Genomic DNA, 16,985 nt, shown 5'->3' with positions numbered 1-16,985 from the left:
TTAATTCAGTTTATTATGTAGCAGAAAGTCACAACAATCGTCTCAATAAATTTTAAAGACAAGCATGTCCAAATAATATTCAGAAATATTTAATTGAATCAATCCAATAGAATGCAAGCATATAGCCAATATATATGGTAGGGTAATCATTTAAGAGATCTTCAAACAAATGTACAAACTCACCTTTTATATGCAGGTAAACATGGTTTTCAGAGGCTCCAAGCGAGTTCCTGGCAATGCAGGTGTATTTGCCTTTGTGCTGTGACTGAGCTACTTGAATCTCCAAAGTACCATTGTCATGCAGGATGTAAGGGTCTCCATTCAGGGTGCTGGCTCTGCTGTCTTTAAACCTAAGACACAAAGAGTTAATAACTTTGTATTATGCTACAGGAAAGATTACATGGCAAAGTTTTGTTGAGTATTTCTTAACTCACCACTCAATTTTGGGAATGGGTGACCCAAAAGAGGAGCAGTCCATGAGGGCTGGGCGATTTTCGATGACCTGGTAGATCTTGTTGGCTGGCGTCAGCACTCTGGGTGACTCATCTGCAGTGAGTCAGCACAGAGTATTTATGGATTATTACTGTCCACAAAATGCCAGGGATGGGAAATAGCATTAAAATCCATTATGGATGTTGAGTTCTAAACTCACGGAGGACGTTGACGAAAGCGTTGGAGAGGAGGTAACCATACGGGTTTGAGATGTTGCACTGGTACACAGCGCTGGATCCAACCTGAACGTCAGTGAAGATGATTGTGTCGTCCTCCACTTTTCTGCTGATATCTGTAGGTAAATCTGTCAAAGCAAAAGGTAGTGTTTCAGAAGTGAGTGGTAAGATGATTGAGAGACATCTGTAGGGATTTATGGTATTCCTAGCAGTCAATGAAAAACATGATAACATGATTTTTTCTATCTTTTTGCATTTTTTTATACATAACTTTACGTTTGAAAACACTTTACAAATTATAAGCATTTTCCTGCTGTTAAAGCATATATAAAAACCAGGTTAATCTATAGCAGCTCTACCCATGTCACCATTACTAGTGACCATCATCTTTTTTTGACCTATATTCTTAATGGTCTATTTTTAGTAAGGCTTGAAACTTGATTTTAATCCTGTCAACCACAGTACATTGGTATAATGCCATATACAATTTGCTAAACAAATAATGCTTATTAAAGTCACTAATTTGTCATGAGTGCCCCTGTATCTTCATGGAACCATTGACTAATAGGTAAGGGTGACAATTAACAGACTAATTTGATGACTGATTGAAAAAAATATTACTAGTGTGTGGGTTAGGTGTGCAAAACATAATTTTTCATTAAAGTGTTTCAAATCAAAGTCCTGTTTCCTGCCTGCCTGCAGTTAAATAATAAAGTTCTTTATCTTAAAAATCACAAGATTAAACTTTTATAAAAAAGAAAATATATTATCAAATATCTTTAAATAGCCTTTTCAAGAAAAAAGTTAAATCCTTCGCAATCTCTGAATTTTCACACAAAAGAGAAAATCACTAGAAGTTTGTACTTTTACTATCTGAAAATCTTCAGGGTTCTTATAGAATATAGCAAACTTCATGCAGGCTGTGATGAATATTTGATGTTAGAGTGGATATATCTCTGACAGTGGAGCAAATTGCTCTTACTCTCTATGCGGTCACCATTCATTGACCATATGATGGAGGGTTTGGGTGTGCCGCTGGCCCTGCAGGTCAGCGCTCCATTCTCTCCTGGAGCCAGAACAAGATTCTTTGGAGGTCCACTGATCCAATAAGGGGCAGCTGCAAGGAGTACAGAGCGGAGAATTAATTACCGAACAGACAATCCTGATGGCATCTGTGCATAAATCAATTAGGAGAGGAAGGTAGAAGAAGGAGAGAGAGAAAGCAGGGAACAGCAGATGCAGACACACCTTTGACCTCGACGTTGATGATGTGGTGCGCAGAGCCGAGCTGGTTCTTGGCTGTGCAACTGTAATCTCCCTCATCCGATTCAGACACGTTCACAATCCGCAGGGTCTTGTTGAAGTGAAGGAAGGACGTGCGCCTGCTGGGTAGGTCTCCGCTCACTTTGGTCCAGGATACCTCAGGGGTGGGCCTGGATTTGAGAGTTTTGATCAAGCAGGCGGCTACTCGAGGCGCTGAGACATTTAATTCTGGCGCATTCTCTGACTTACAGTCCTTCGGCAATGCACTCCATCTCCAGTACGTGTCCCCTCAGCACCATCTTGTAGCTTGAGTGGCCAGATGGGATGAGGAAGGTTGGCTTCCTATCATCCACTGGGGCCTCTGCAGTTACACACACAGATATACCGAGTCAAAAATGAGGAAAAAAAATAACTCTCTGGCATCAGCCAAGAATAAAGAGAGGAACTGAGGCAAATCATGCCCTTCATGTTCTCTAAGTCTTCACCTTTCAATACTGTGGTGTAATCAAACCATCTGCTCGGAAATGTATCCATCTCTGCACAAAAATACTCATGTTTTATTGGTAAATGTGATATTCTGGGGTTGGAAGAACAAGCAGAGGGATGTGGAGACGAAGTCTTTTAATGGTGGAACGCAGGAACAGAACAGCTACTTCAGTACAGTTTTTCTGGCTAACCCAATCTAATAAGTTGGCCTACTAAGAACTATACCTAGAACATGTATATCTGTATTTCTACCACTAGGGGCAACAAACCACTCTATTACAGTAAATGTGGCTGTTATTTCCAGGTTCTTTATTACGTGCATTGAAGGTGTTTATAGGCACAAAAAAAAAAAAAAACATGCATAACTATGTAAATTAATATCTAAAATTGACTTAGACTAATATAAACATAAAATAGAATCTGTCAGTTACCAAGATTGTTTTAAGGAAAATAAATAAATTAAAACAGATTTAATATTTACATTATTCAAAGAGTTTACACTATTTATAAGCAAGTGAAATAAGGTGGAAATAATATCAACAGAAATATTAAAAAGTTTGAATTAAATCAGCAATGAGAGAATGAAAAGGTTTACTGGAAATAGAAGCAGCAGGATTAGCTAGAGAAAGGATGAGCGCTCTGACTTTTGTCACAGATCTTCTATGAAGTAGTAAGTAAAATTCAGCCACTCGTGTAGAGTTTAGAGCTGAAACGATTCCTCGAGTGATTTGAGTACCTCGATTCCGCCTGGATCACTATCTGTGGAGGGCAGCGCTTTTACTTCCGCCTATGAGTTGTTGTGAAGTGCTAGCAGCATGGTGGTGAATTGTGCGGCGCTTTATGAGGGTTTGGGGACAAATAAGGATTGTTGAATTTTGCGGCGCGATGGTTGGAGTAAGACAGCTTTTGTGCTGATGGAACCGCGTCACGGTTTTGGAGCGAACGGTAGGAATGAAAGAGAGAGAGAGATCCAATTCCTTGATTAATTGTAAAAATATTCTATAGAGTACTTGATTGCTAAAATATTATTTTACATGGTAATGCCCTAATAGCATTACCATAAAATAATGTTAATGATAATTTCTTTTAACATTAGTGGAGTGCAGCTCCTCATAAATCCACAGAAGCACTGACTGTCTATGTGAAGAAAAGAAAGACTTTCAGCTGCTTCCATTCACTGTCAAAATGTTTTACAAAAAATAAACTAAATGGCTCTATTCCGGTGACAGATGATTTGAAAAACGTGAGTGTCAGGAGTAAGAATGCTTCTCTGAACTGAGTGTTTCCAGATTTTGAGTTTTCTGAATTACAGTTCTTGACACAAGTCAGTCATTCACCACCACAGTGAGTCACAGGTAAAACCATTTTAATGGATAGGTTGCTACTCTGTTAGGTCTACAAACTGATCCCCTCTCAGACAGCATCTATCCTTCCCCCTGCTACACCATTCACCATATTTCAATTATGAACACACATTCCAACTTGAGGCATTGCTATCACTATTTTCATAGCGGACAAATATTGTGTTCTGCAAAGACAGAGTGCAGAGTTCCCGAGATCATGTTCTCACCCGTGGTGCCGATTTTCAACATATTTCTTGATTTCAGATAGTGAGTTACAAGTTCAAACTATTGAAAAGTAAATTGTATAAATGTTGATGTTACATGTTAAATACTAAGTTCAGTCTAAAATGAAATCAGCATGCATCTGTAATTGAAGGAAATCAAAGGAAAGGTACATTTGAAACTGGGTTCAGTTGGATAAAGCAGGAGTGACTTTTGGGGTTGAGGTGGGAGAGTGTTAGTGAGGAAGCTACAGTTTTGAGCTCTACTTTAAGAATAACCACAAGGGGGTGCTAGATCTCACCCTGGAAGAAACCAGCAAACCTCTGGACAAAAAAAGCCCCAAGGATGAATGGGTTGAAGGGTTGGTTGGTGTTAGTGGGTGAAAGCTAGAGTCTGGAACTCTGGGTTGGGAGGAATTAAACACTGGAGAGTGCCAAAAACTCACCATTTAACAATTCAGTGTCATTATAATATTCTGCCAGTGTTTCATTGATTGCATCCACTGTAACACAACAAACAAAACAAAACAAAAGAAATCACACACGCAACGATTTTAAATCATGACAATTACAAAAACATGTTTGGACATCCTTTTTCTAACAGAGGGCAATATGAGAACTAACATAAAAAACATGAAATATTTATATGGGGAATGATCGCCAGAATATGTAATGCAGTCTCTGATGATGTCAGCTGTAAAGGTTAAAATGATCTTTGTTGCTGGAGGAGAAAGTGTATAGAAAAAAATGACACACAGAAGTGACAGTAAAAAGCTGCTTAGCAGACAGCTTAGAGAACAACCAGAACTCAGACAATATGTCTTTGAGTCAGACGACTGTAGCATCTCCGAGGATCGGATCTGTGACGGGAAGCAGGGTTTTCCTCCCACGCTGCCATCCTGGCACATACTGTCCTGCTGAAAAATAACCGCCTCTTGTGCACGTGCATTACATAAACTCTGTTGTCCTTTTTTTTTCAGTCATGCAAATCTTAACCACATCTTTAAATCTGAGAATCACAGACGGAGGAAGAGACTTACGGTTGAGCACTTTGACAGTAATGGGCTGTTTCTGCTGGATGGTTTGTGTGTGTGTGAAGCGAGCGTAGCAGATGTAGTCGTTCCTGGAATCCTCTCGGCGAACGTTGGAGAAGTACAGGTCGCCATTCAAGGACTGGGACACCCTCTTGCCCTGAGGTAACTTCTGGAAGTCTGAGAAAATTATATCAATATAAATATACATCCATTATGACTTCAGGAAGTATACACTAAATAAATCTCTCAGGGCTGAATTTTAGGACCCCTATTCTCATTTTGAATTTCACCAGTTTGGATATGATCTTCAGTTCAAATTAGCACAACTTAAGTTCTTGGTCCATATATGCAATAAAAAAATGGTTATTAATATTATTAACTAGCAGAGTTAACTAGGCTCAGTAAAATTAATATTTTTGAAGTTGTTGAAACTGAAATGGTGACATTTCAAAAGCATTTTGGCATCAATACCAATCAGAATTTGTCACTAAGAGCTCAATTTAAGACTTTACAAATTTGGTTTCTTCAACTGACTATTGGCTACAGTTATAGTTAGGGGTGGCTAACTGCAGTTTTCTGGCTGATCGCCAAATACCGATCTTTTAAAAAGCCGAACTTACCAATTCCGATTTTGGCCGATGCCATTTTTTGTCTGAAATGTTACTCAATATATCAAGAAAGTTGCTGAATTGGCAACAATGGGCTGACTATTGTTAACTGTAAATGTGCAGACATGACCTGGTCGGCTGTTTTGTCAGAAAAACCTCTCTCACAGGAGAAAAGAAAAACACAGTGGTTGATTTTTAGACCTTTGCCGAGGTTGACAATATCGGTGGATAAGATCGGCTTCACATGTAAAAATCCACCGATCACTGATCTCCCAAAATTGTGTTTCGTTACATGTTTCTTGTACATTTCACAGTCTTTGTGACAAGTTTTCTTTTCTTGACGTAGATGTTAATCTATAATGGTAAGAACACAAACTCTGCACTATACCTACAACAATTACAAACAAAACCCACGTTAAGCCAAGAAAATTCCAAATGAATCAAAATGACTGGTATCAGCTCACTGTTGTCCATCCAGAATATGATGGGAGGTGGAAGTCCTGCTGGAGGTCGGCATGGCAGCACCAAGGAGACACCCTCCTGAACCACGATTGGTTTGTTTTTCTCCTTTGACCACAAGGGGGACTCTGGATTGTTGAAAATGGACATGCACATGACAGGGTGAGTATTGTCACAATTTGGACATAAAATGCTGGCTAATAATGGACAGAAGCAATGAGGCAAGATGAGAGGATGATGTCTAAATAGTGGAAAAGCTAAGAGGAAAAATACAACGGGGCATTTCAATCTAAAATCTAACATGCATTTTCTCTACTTGCAAGCTTTACCTTCGATAAGCCGCCTTAGGAAGAAAAACGCAACTTAATTTACAGAAAAGAAAAGAAAGGAGGAAATGATCCAGAATGTTTCATGAATTTAATGTTTGAAATGAAAGACAAGAAAATGGCTTAAATGAAATGAAGCAGGATACCACACTTACTTGACTGTCTGACGACGATGTTGTTGGACACAGCAGATCCGTGTTTGTTCCTCGCCGTGCACTGAAACACTCCCTCATAATGTTCAGGTCTTGCTCTGCTGATGTCCACCACCAGAGTCCCTGAGTGAGGCCTCAAGGTGACACTTTCGTCCTGTTCAATGTCAAAATGGGTCCCGTTTCTCGTCCAGGAGAAGCTGGTGAGGAAAAACCAGTGTAGTTTTTGTGAATGAGTGGATGTTAAAATGAATAGGATTACCTTTCCAGTGAGGCGCAATCAGTAACACCTAAATCACAATCACTAATTTGTACAAAAATAAATTTAAATAAATAGAAAATAGTTACCAGTACCAAAATGCAGTCTTTAATGTTAAATATATAAATTAAATATTACACATAAGGGCCATAAAGAAACTATTTATTTCCAGTTTAGTTATGATAGGGTGCAGGAATAGGGGCTTATTTAGGGGGTAATTCTGCCAGATTTCTACTGGCACCTCCATGGCTAAAAAGTGTAATATACTTAAAATATTTTCTTAAAATTAATTTAAAAGGAAGGAAAATTTTGAACATGAACATAACATTTATTTATTTGGACATTTATGGATCTAGTGCATCCTCTTTACTTTATCTTTAAATGTCTGTCTATATGCTGGTTCATTCCCTACCTCCATACGTACAGTGTTGTGTACTAATGCGGCTAAGATTCAACCTAACAACAATGTTCATAGACAAACTGGAACTGAGCACAGCGGTCCCCGATGTAGTGCACCGTACTCAACCTGGGCATCAACAACCATCAACTTACAGACTTTTAGGACAAACATTTTCTTCTGTATGCAGAGCAGCATCTTGACATTTCCCTCCAAAGACATGAACTTGGTGACTGCTACATGTATGCGTGCGGGTGTGTGTGTGTGTGTGTGTGTGTGTGTGTGTGTGTGTGTGTGTGTGTGTGTGTGTGTGTGTGTGTGTGTGTGGTGGAGCTTCTGTCTACTACACACACATATCTGACTCTGGGGAAACGTGTTCGCTTTAGATTTAATATAAACTGAACGCTCATGCCTTTAGCATCAATGAAACTATAAAGGCAAAGCAGATATGAAATGTTGAACGTACAGTAGATGAAGTTTAAGACATTCAGTCACTTCTAACTTTTGTTTCCAACCCATTTTACTGGTAAGTATAAACAAGGTAACAGTATGGGTGTTATCTTTGATTTATGCGAGTGAAGATTTTGTCAGCAGACATGTTTTAGCAAATCAAAATTTGATCAAAGAGCTTGAAGTGCAATTTAAGTAGCCATAGCTACAGACATGGTATCAATAGAGAAATTATAAAATCAAAAATTCATCTTTCTTTAATTTACTGACAATGAAAAGAGTCAGTAAATATGACTCAACAAATATGTGATATTTATGTTTATTGACACTAAATAACACAACATGACAGGATTAAGCAAAGAGGTAAATAAGCTATTGAAGATCAGGCTGATAATCAGTTTGCTAATCAGCACACATATGATGAATAAATGAGAACTGGTTCATGTTGTGACTCTGGTATTATTTTAAGTTGTTGAAGTAGTGAACTATGAACATGAACTCATTTGGTTTTAACTTGTGGAAACCAAACATAAAACATCAGTGTCTAAATTGAATAACAAGAACCTAAAACTCCTAAGCCCCTGTGCTTGCTTTTGGTTTGCCTTCTTAAGGTTACCAAAGGTTAAGGAACTAGAACTAAGGAACAAAAAAAAGCATAAATGTTTGTGTAAGAGGCAGTAAAGCAGTTGGAGAAATCAGAAGCCTTAGTAACAATTAGCCTGTGGCAAGGGCAGTGTGCTTACAAATAAATTGAGATGGAATAAAATGAAAAATTATTTGAGCTTGAACTGTTTACGTCTGAGAGCTAAAGGAGTATTTACACTTCTTGAATTTTAAACTGCACTTGGCTTTTTCCTACCTGGGATGCGGCTTCCCCTTCGCCTCACAGTGAATTATAATATTCTCTCGAGGATCCACGATGTAGTCCTTTGGGGACTGGTGAGTTATTGTTGGAGGCTGTGCCACTACATGGAGATCAGAAAGAAGGAAAAATGTTTAACCATGACCTTTGCTGCTTAATCTGAAGCCATTTTTCTTCTTGTGTGTCGACCACACAAGCAGTCATTACCAAACACACTGAATCTGACCAGTGTCCAAAACCACACAGGGGCTTGTGCTGACATACACACAAAAAGCTCTTTTTATCTGTGCAATGGCAAAAAAATGACAAAAGCATGCAGAACACCAAGATGTGTTTCTCTTTAGTGATGCTTACTGAATTCCTGTCACTGCTGGGGAGACAACTAAAGGACTATGACAAAACAAATAACTGAACAAGTCATGCTGTTTGTGGCCTTTTTCTATGTAAAATCTTCCACATCTGTAGAAACACACAAAACAAAAGAAAGCAAGCACAGTAATAAATACATGCAAAATTTCACTCCAAATCGCACTCCAAACTTTCTAATATAAAGTAGACATAAATACTGAGCAGGTTCAAAACAAAACAAATCCTCAAAATGTGGACAGAGAAAAAAACTGCAAACTTATTAATAGCAAAGCATTTATCTGTGACTTACATCCTGGAAGAACTTTTGTGGGTTCCCCCAATGAATCAGCGAACAAGAAAAACAATTTGACAGTAAAGAGATGCAGACATTAGTGATTAGAGAAAAAGAGGTTGTCCCTTGGTTGGACAAGGGCCATCTGTGATGGTCACATTTCAAACCAGATATATTGGAAACAAAGCCTGTCTTAACCTGGAGGGCTGAAAATCACTTTTTATTTTTGTTTTTCATGTGAGTTAATAAGTTGACATACACAGAAAAAAGGTCAAATTAAAAAAATATATAAAAAAAACCTTACTGGTCCTTTTAGTGCAATTAGTGCAGTTTTCCATAAAAACCTAAAAAATAAATTGGTTCTTTAACATTTTTAGCCTAAGGCATTACGAGCCATTGTTGAAGGTCCAAAGAGACACATGTGGCTCCGGAGCCGCAGGTTGCAGACCCCTGGTTTAGACCCTAAGCATTTTCCTGGTTTCTGATATGTGGTATGATATGTTCCCTTACGGTCTAATGGGACCTCCAGAGCAGAGACGAGGTGTCCCAGGATCAACACCAGCAGCGCTGCTTCCAAACTCCTCTTCTCCATCATTATTGTGGGTCACTGTGGTCTGCCTTTGCCCCACTGCTGCTCAATCACAGACTGAGGGCACTTCCACAACTGCAAGGCGAAAAAGAAAAGCAGAGAAAGAGAATCTCAGACATCAAATGAAAGCTAAGAATTTCACAGCACATCCAGTGACAGAAGCTATTAATCATAACACTGAGTTTGTTCTACTCTGCATCCACAGGAGGGTCAGAGGTGGAACAAGCGAGCTAGTTACATACACTGACTCTGTGGTTACAGATCGATGTCTCTTGGTGTGTGAAGTGTTTTGCTGGGAGCTATCTTTTTGATGTAGAGCATTCCAATAGGGATCGACAGGAAGCCGCGCGGGCTCATCTCGCTGCACTCATCACGCTGCGCCATTAGGGCTTTGCCTCTGCTTCGATTTACAAACGCCAGCGGATGGCGCGGCTAAAGTTCAGAACAGGGGGACATACTTTTCATTCCAACACATTTCACCCTCAGTTTTATCAATGTGAGTGACTGGCAGATTAGGCTTGAGGCAAATTGATCTGCGGCAAGGTCAGATTTCTGACACTGGACCATCAGTCTTTCGCGAGACAGCAGCTGTAGCAGCAAATGTCAGGTACGACTGTTTGATAGCTGTTTAATGGAGACAGATGGTGCGGATATCACAGGTTCAGCCGGGGTGACTTGTTTGAATTTCTTTTAAACAAAGCAATAAGAGATTAATAAATCATTATTTACATTAATTTCTTTCAACACAACCTTTGGACAAGATGATACATTTACTGTAACTACGGAGAAAGAAACAGCAACACCGATGTTCTCTCTATGTTTTTTATTGTTAGCAGACAGACGCGGTGTTAAGGTGTCACATTAGCTTTCAAAAAATGCTATTGTTCTTTGAGACAAAGCAAAAAAAGAATAACAGCAAAACACACAAAAAAATAAGAGAATGAAAAAACGAGTGTGAGACAAGCATTGGTAACAAGTAGGCACTAAAGTAGACCTGACTGCACTCGTGTTGACTTTAGTCTCTGTGGCTGCAATTTAACTGGATAAAAAATAAAAAGATTAATTTTCTATCTTTTAATGAAAGTGATAATACCAGTTTTTTTTTTATCTTTCCGTCCTGCATGTCTCACGCAAGACAGCCCAGTACTGAAATGTTACAGGTTTAATTACAGCACAGACACACTCATTTTCTAAGCTATTATAAAAGCACGACAGAGAAATTGGTTGGTGACCTGAATTGGATGATTTTCAATGGACTTTAACTGCGATCGGCTGGTCGGGAACTAGGAAATTCCCGTAATCTGTGAATGTATCATACTTAAGCTCTACAGGACCGAGCTGACAACAACTTGCTTCAATTTCGACTCAAAGTCAGCAAGTTTCAATGCTAGTGAGGTGTTCAACAGTAAAGTCAGAGGAAGTAGAGAGACGTAAGAAGCTAAGTGGAAGGAAACTGTAATACGCAGTTAATCCCCAAATTATTCACACCCCTGGCAGATTTGGGCTTAAAGTGAGCTTTCAAATTTACCATGTTGCTTCTGACTGGAAGTGGCATTAACATTGGGCAATGTTCTAGTCAATCCAGAATTGAATCAGATAGAGAGTCATTGGAAGGAACTAAGGATTAGTGTGATGGCAAGGAAGGTATCAAACCTGAAAGACTTGGATTTAAACACTAAAGATAATTTTTTATATTTCTTTTCACTTATTATTGAAAAGGGTGAAACAATTACATAACAACATCTTTTTCCATTCAATTGTACGTACAACAAAAAAATTCAATATTGATTCTCCTTTTATGATGTGGTTTTATGATGTTATCTTTTGAAAGCTGCTCATCTAATTTACTATAAAAAACCAAAAGTGGATAAAGACATTCATAACCTTGGACTGAACTGTATGAGGACATGTTTACAGTTTATTCAGGCTGCGAAAGAGAGCAAGAATTTCAGCAGATAACAGGAAGGGTGAAAAAGGTGCAGCAAGTTGTTTTGTTCTTTGAACTATCAACCTCAGTGTGTCATGAAACTTGCAGCATTTTGGAAATCTGATTTGAGGTAAGGATCAATAATTGCAGCTATTTTAGCAACACTAGCATTTAGGATGCTAAGCACTAACATAACAAATAGGTGAAATAGATTAGTCATTTAAAATGTGAAATCAATTAGTCCTTGCGTTTAAGGCTGAACAAATATATTTTGAATGCTAGTATTACATCTTCTAATATCATAGCTACTGAAAGTTAATCACCAGGTCAAAGCTTTACAAAAACCGGAGATAGGAAATTGGCTATCAAATTTTGAACAGTACATCTCTAATTTTATTCAAAGTTATTGCAAGGAGCTCATCAGTATTTTGTATGAGTAAGGGTGCTGTTCTCAGAGGAGAATAAAGAAAGAGCGTAAAAAGGAGTCATTTTCTATCTTTTAATGACTGCAGAGAGACCTGTTTTTAATCTTTCCTTCCTGCATGTCGCACCCAAGGCATTCACTAGTCTGGTATTAAAATGTCACAGCTTCAATTAGATCTCGGGCAGGCTCATTTTCTCAACTATCACAAAAGCACATTAGCAAATTTGGGATTTTAATGATGGTTACAACATGAAAGAATCTAATGGAGCCTTTTAGAGGCAGAGCTGTAGATGTGTGTAGCTGTCTTGCCCTCCGGGCTGACAGAACAAGGTTTTAGATGAGGAGGTGGTGGAAGTTGAGTCTGGTACCAGAGGCAACACAGTAAGTCAGTCAGACCTGGATTTGGGAATGGTCCTCCCTGGGGAGTGAATGTGCTCGTTAGCGCTGCCCCAGGGTCATGATACAGTTATGGCCCCCAAAGCTGGTGTCTGGTAACTTGTTACCTTGGGCTTCCACTACAACTCTCTTGGGAAGCTGTGTATTATTCGCCCAGCTCAGCCAATCACAGTGCTGTGTTCACAAAAAGGTAGGTCTGGCTTGGGATTTCACACACAAAGATAAGGAGCAGCTTTTCATCCAGCCCCTTTTGAAGGCTGCAGGCAGGATTGCACAACCTGAACACACTCCATCCTTCAATATTTATTTTCAATGTGCCGTGAGAAAGTTAAAATCAGAGGTGATTTACAAGTATTTCATTAATGAAGATGGTTAAAAGTCGAACTTGGATGTGAGCAATTATTTCTATAAAAATTGTAAGAAAAACTAAATAAATAAACAAGAAAATTTGCTGGTTCCTGGAATGAAATGGTTTTCAGCCTTACTGGTCCTGGCTGGTGACTGGCTGTTCCAGGAACTCAAAAATCCAATCTTTTTATGATCAGTGAATGCACTATACCTGAGAGAAAAGGGATCCAAATCAACTGCTTAAAAGCAAAGTCAGAGGAAGCATGAAACTTGTAGGAAGCTTTTTAAAGGAAACATGCATTTTCTGTCAAGACATATTCAGGCTTCAAAAGAGCAAGAAAGAGCATATCTTTCATCATATAGCAAGGTTGAACAGATGTAGCAAAGTTGCTGTGTTTTAACTCTGCCTTCTATTGAACATGCTGTTTGAAATCCAAAGGTTTCAGTGAGGATGTACTTTCTCAAAGGAACAGACAAAAACAAAGTAGAAGAAGTTCAAAATGTTGGTTTGGCCACATGACTTTAGTTTATGATCTCATTAAAGCTGCACCGTATTAGGAAAATACCCAATTAAGACATTGTTAGTTTATGTAGCAGTGACAGTATTAGCAGCGCCCACATTTTGCTTAGTTTTCTTTTGTTTTCATCATCATGATTCCCTACCACTACCATTAAGTATTTAAGCCACCCACATCTGTTTTATGTTTGGGTATCAAGGGCAATGAGAGTCCACTCAACTGATGTTCACATTCAGCTTAAATATAAGCCCCGAAAATGTCATCAAAGATTCGTGATTTCTGATGTTGCACCTATTGCATCTGTATGTAGATTTGATATACAGTGATAAATCGGAAATCAGAATTGGCAACAAAAATCAGCCATAGTAACTTATGTGTTGAATCCTAAAACACCTCAAGCTTATCTGAAATGGAGCCAGCACTCTGTCCAGGATTCATTTCCCAATTTAATGAGGTGTAGCAGTCAGCTCCAGCTGGTCAGCACGTTTTAGTCTTCATGTGCAGAGTCTGTACTTCCAGGAGCGTGAGACTGTCCTCGTACAGTTTGTGTGTGTGTGATATAATTATCCCTGTGAGCTGCAGTGATATGGAGCCAACCATTCACATCCCTGTCACAGTGGGACAGCAGTGGAAATTCTAGTGGGGCTCTTAAGACCAACAGAGCAGCCAGAAAAAAAAGAGCCCGACTTTACGCTGTTCACATGAAATCATAAAGGATTCGTGTTGTTAATTCTTACACCTTCACTCCACCAATACAGTTTGCAGTAAATTAGAGCAGGACAAAAGACAAAAGCTAGATATATGCTTCTTATAGGAGACACAAATATCTGCCTCTATTGTTAAAAGCTCATAAGCATCCCTTGCTGACAGACAGGAAAGCCAAAGTCAATAACGCTCTTGCTGAGGCAAAGATAAATCTAAAGTACTGTTTAGGGTGGTGTGCCAAAAGCTGTCAGGCGACTGATAAAATCGAACAGGAAATGGCCTCTTAGAAAGAAGCATGATAGGTTAGTAATGACAGATTCGCTGATGTTTTTTTAAAAGCTATCTATCAAATAGATTAGGCTTAGATCATGATAAACCCAGCTATTAAGTCACTTGGAAAGTTCAATACACTGAAAACAAAAAGGTAATTCTGACAGATTCCAGGTCAAAGTCTGCACACACAATGCCTTTATAAACTTTTCTGTTTTGTCAAAAAAAAATATTTTAACATCTAAATGCTCCTTCGAATGAACTTCTGCCTCTTAAGTTTATATTCTTCATTAAAGTGGAAACTGTCTCATTCCAAAGCTTCTTTTTCCACATGAGTGAATGAAACAAGGATATTTTTTTTAGTCATCACAGATGCTGTTTTGTTTTCAAATCCCACACATGCATGCACCGCGTTTAAACAACACAGCTTCTGGGACTAATTAGCATTGAACACTTTTACTGTTTGTGGATTGCTTTGGTATTCATTTTATTTCCAATAAACCTGGGTATTCTTTATATAAATCTGGACATTGCACTGCTTTTAAGAAGTTTGGGTTTAAACTCAATCCCTTTTGCAGTAATTTGCACTTGAGGTTCACAGCAACAGATCACATTGATTTACTGTTAAATTTCTTAGGTAGTTTAAAACAAGAACATCTTGATCCAATGTTAAACATTGACTCAGGGTTGGCTATTTGGAACAAGAAGAAGTGGGAGATTATCGTTTCAATAAAATAAAATCTGTTAGAAATGCTACTGTAACTACACCTTCCGATTGATTATCAAGTTAAAGAAGGTTTGAATAAAAGAATAAGTAAAATTTGACTGATAAGTGTGTGTTTAACAAATGGCACAGATATGCATCTTTTTGGGTTGAGTTAAATTAAAATTAACATGTTGAAATTGAATTAACAAGCAGCATATTGAGGCCAACCTTCAAAAAGTTTGGTTTGGATTAATTATATCACTGTAAAGTAGGAAGAGAGTTCTTCATCGGTAACTGATTCATGGCACTAATTAAATAGTTTGTTATTTTACTGAACTTAGAGCTATACAAGCATGATAATATTTCTTTAACTTCAGATTAGCCTAATATTCGTAACTGACTTAGACTGTTTGCTATTAGGGACAAAAAAAAAAAAGAGTACAAAATATTAATCAGGAACTGAATGGAAAAGCTGCAGGATTAAAATCTAAACATGTTCATAATTTACAAACTGACAAGATCTGAAGTAAGGTAAACCTAAATAACACTCAGCAACCAAAAACCTAATTATAATTAATGTCAGACAACTGAAAGACTGCCATGTTCATTACTGTATAGCGCTATGTGAAAACACCTTCATACAGGCCTGACTTATTTTGCCAGTGAAGGAAACACTCTCTTCTGCCAGAGCTGCATTCAGCTGCCTGGCCTCTCATTCTGTCGGCCTCTTCAGTTACTCCATTGTCATTTTGCCACAGCCAACTACTTCAACATCCCAAAACCAATTGGTTTTGTGCACGTCTCAAAAGTACACACACTCGTTTGAACACACAAATGGAGGTGTCAGGGGCTCAAGGACTGAGAATGACAGTGTAAAGGAAAAGCAGTCATCAGGGAAAAGTCCCAACTTTGATCCTGCAAGAACACACAGCTAATACAATATATTTGTGCTATATGCTAACCTCTAGCAAAGATGCCGCTATTATCTGTGCCACACAGCAGTGACGCAACCTTACCAGACTTACTACTGCAGCATCAGCGGTCCATAAATTTAACATCTCTGATTTAAAAACAAAAAGAAAAAAACGTGACATTCTCTCATGCCAGGCATCCTAATTAACTCCCATAATCAGCACTATTGATGGCTCCTGCAATCAGAGTTTGTGAAGCTTGGTACGGCCTTAATGGAGCAGCAGGGATCCCCTACAGGCGTCTGAATGGGGAGGTTATAATGACTAGAATGGCTTCATATACGCTGGAAAGTGAAGAGGAGAAAATGGAAACGCCTGGAAGAGTTTATTTTTTCCGAGGATGTGCCTATTCATGCCAAGTACCGCACATAGTTTTCTGTGCCATTAAGCAGCCAAGAGGAGGAGGAAGAGGAAGGTTTCTTAAAATGTTTGGCTCTGGAAGGTTCTTTGCTGATCATGAAAAAAAAAAAAAACAGGTGGTGAAATGTACGCTGAGGTTTTCTTTATGAGTAGGATTGTGAATTACGGTGGAGGACGCAAGAAGCTTGGCATTCATTGGCTCTCGTACGCCCTTCTATGAGCCACTGCCTGATCACAATGGAAATTCCACAAGCCGGCTTCGGTGCGGGTTTCCCCTAATCTTCTCATTAGCCTTTATAATTGGGAAACCATATGCAAATAATTGGTGTGGTTAACATATGAACTGACATCCTGTTGTTCAGGGCAGACCTCACAGTTCAGAAATGAAGCCGGACCTTTTATCGGCACTGTACAATGCGAGACAATGAGACATCAGCCATTGGCTCCTCTTTAAATACTGTACTTTGTTTCTGTTCTCCTCTTTCAGCTTTTTCATTTTAGGTGAACAATGCAGTTCAAAGCAGCAAGGGCTTTCATGTAAAGAGATCCCATACACTTTGTTTGTACATCAAAGCTTTTGTCTGAGAACAACATGATCAGCATTTA

At 38.7% G+C, this 16,985-nt stretch overlaps 1 protein-coding gene across 14 annotated transcripts in view; it reads right to left on the bottom strand.

Annotated features, from left to right (window-relative positions):
- The window catches only part of LOC114150140 (neuronal cell adhesion molecule-like), a 98,693-nt gene that overhangs the window by 22,025 nt on the left and 59,683 nt on the right, over window positions 1–16,985 (bottom strand). For 9 of the 14 annotated variants that reach the window (XM_028026399.1, XM_028026381.1, XM_028026436.1 and 6 more), the window contains 13 exons: window positions 9,676–9,829; window positions 9,184–9,195; window positions 8,523–8,628; window positions 6,564–6,757; window positions 6,088–6,210; window positions 5,022–5,192; window positions 4,428–4,484; window positions 2,181–2,292; window positions 1,917–2,101; window positions 1,651–1,785; window positions 653–796; window positions 435–546; window positions 184–350 (listed from right to left, as the gene is read on the bottom strand). In XM_028026399.1, the coding sequence (XP_027882200.1) occupies window positions 184–350; window positions 435–546; window positions 653–796; window positions 1,651–1,785; window positions 1,917–2,101; window positions 2,181–2,292; window positions 4,428–4,484; window positions 5,022–5,192; window positions 6,088–6,210; window positions 6,564–6,757; window positions 8,523–8,628; window positions 9,184–9,195; window positions 9,676–9,760 (1,603 nt within the window). In that variant the 5' untranslated portion in view covers window positions 9,761–9,829. The remainder of the gene's footprint in view (window positions 1–183; window positions 351–434; window positions 547–652; window positions 797–1,650; window positions 1,786–1,916; window positions 2,102–2,180; window positions 2,293–4,427; window positions 4,485–5,021; window positions 5,193–6,087; window positions 6,211–6,563; window positions 6,758–8,522; window positions 8,629–9,183; window positions 9,196–9,675; window positions 9,830–16,985) is intronic. The other 5 variants (XM_028026427.1, XM_028026495.1, XM_028026409.1 and 2 more) reach the window with 3 other exon arrangements.

This window comes from Xiphophorus couchianus, chromosome 2, assembly GCF_001444195.1.
Source record: "Xiphophorus couchianus chromosome 2, X_couchianus-1.0, whole genome shotgun sequence".
Taxonomy (NCBI): Eukaryota; Metazoa; Chordata; class Actinopteri; order Cyprinodontiformes; family Poeciliidae; genus Xiphophorus; species Xiphophorus couchianus.
The sequence above is the reverse complement of the archived record's forward strand: the minus strand, read 5'-3'. Positions and strand labels throughout refer to the sequence as shown.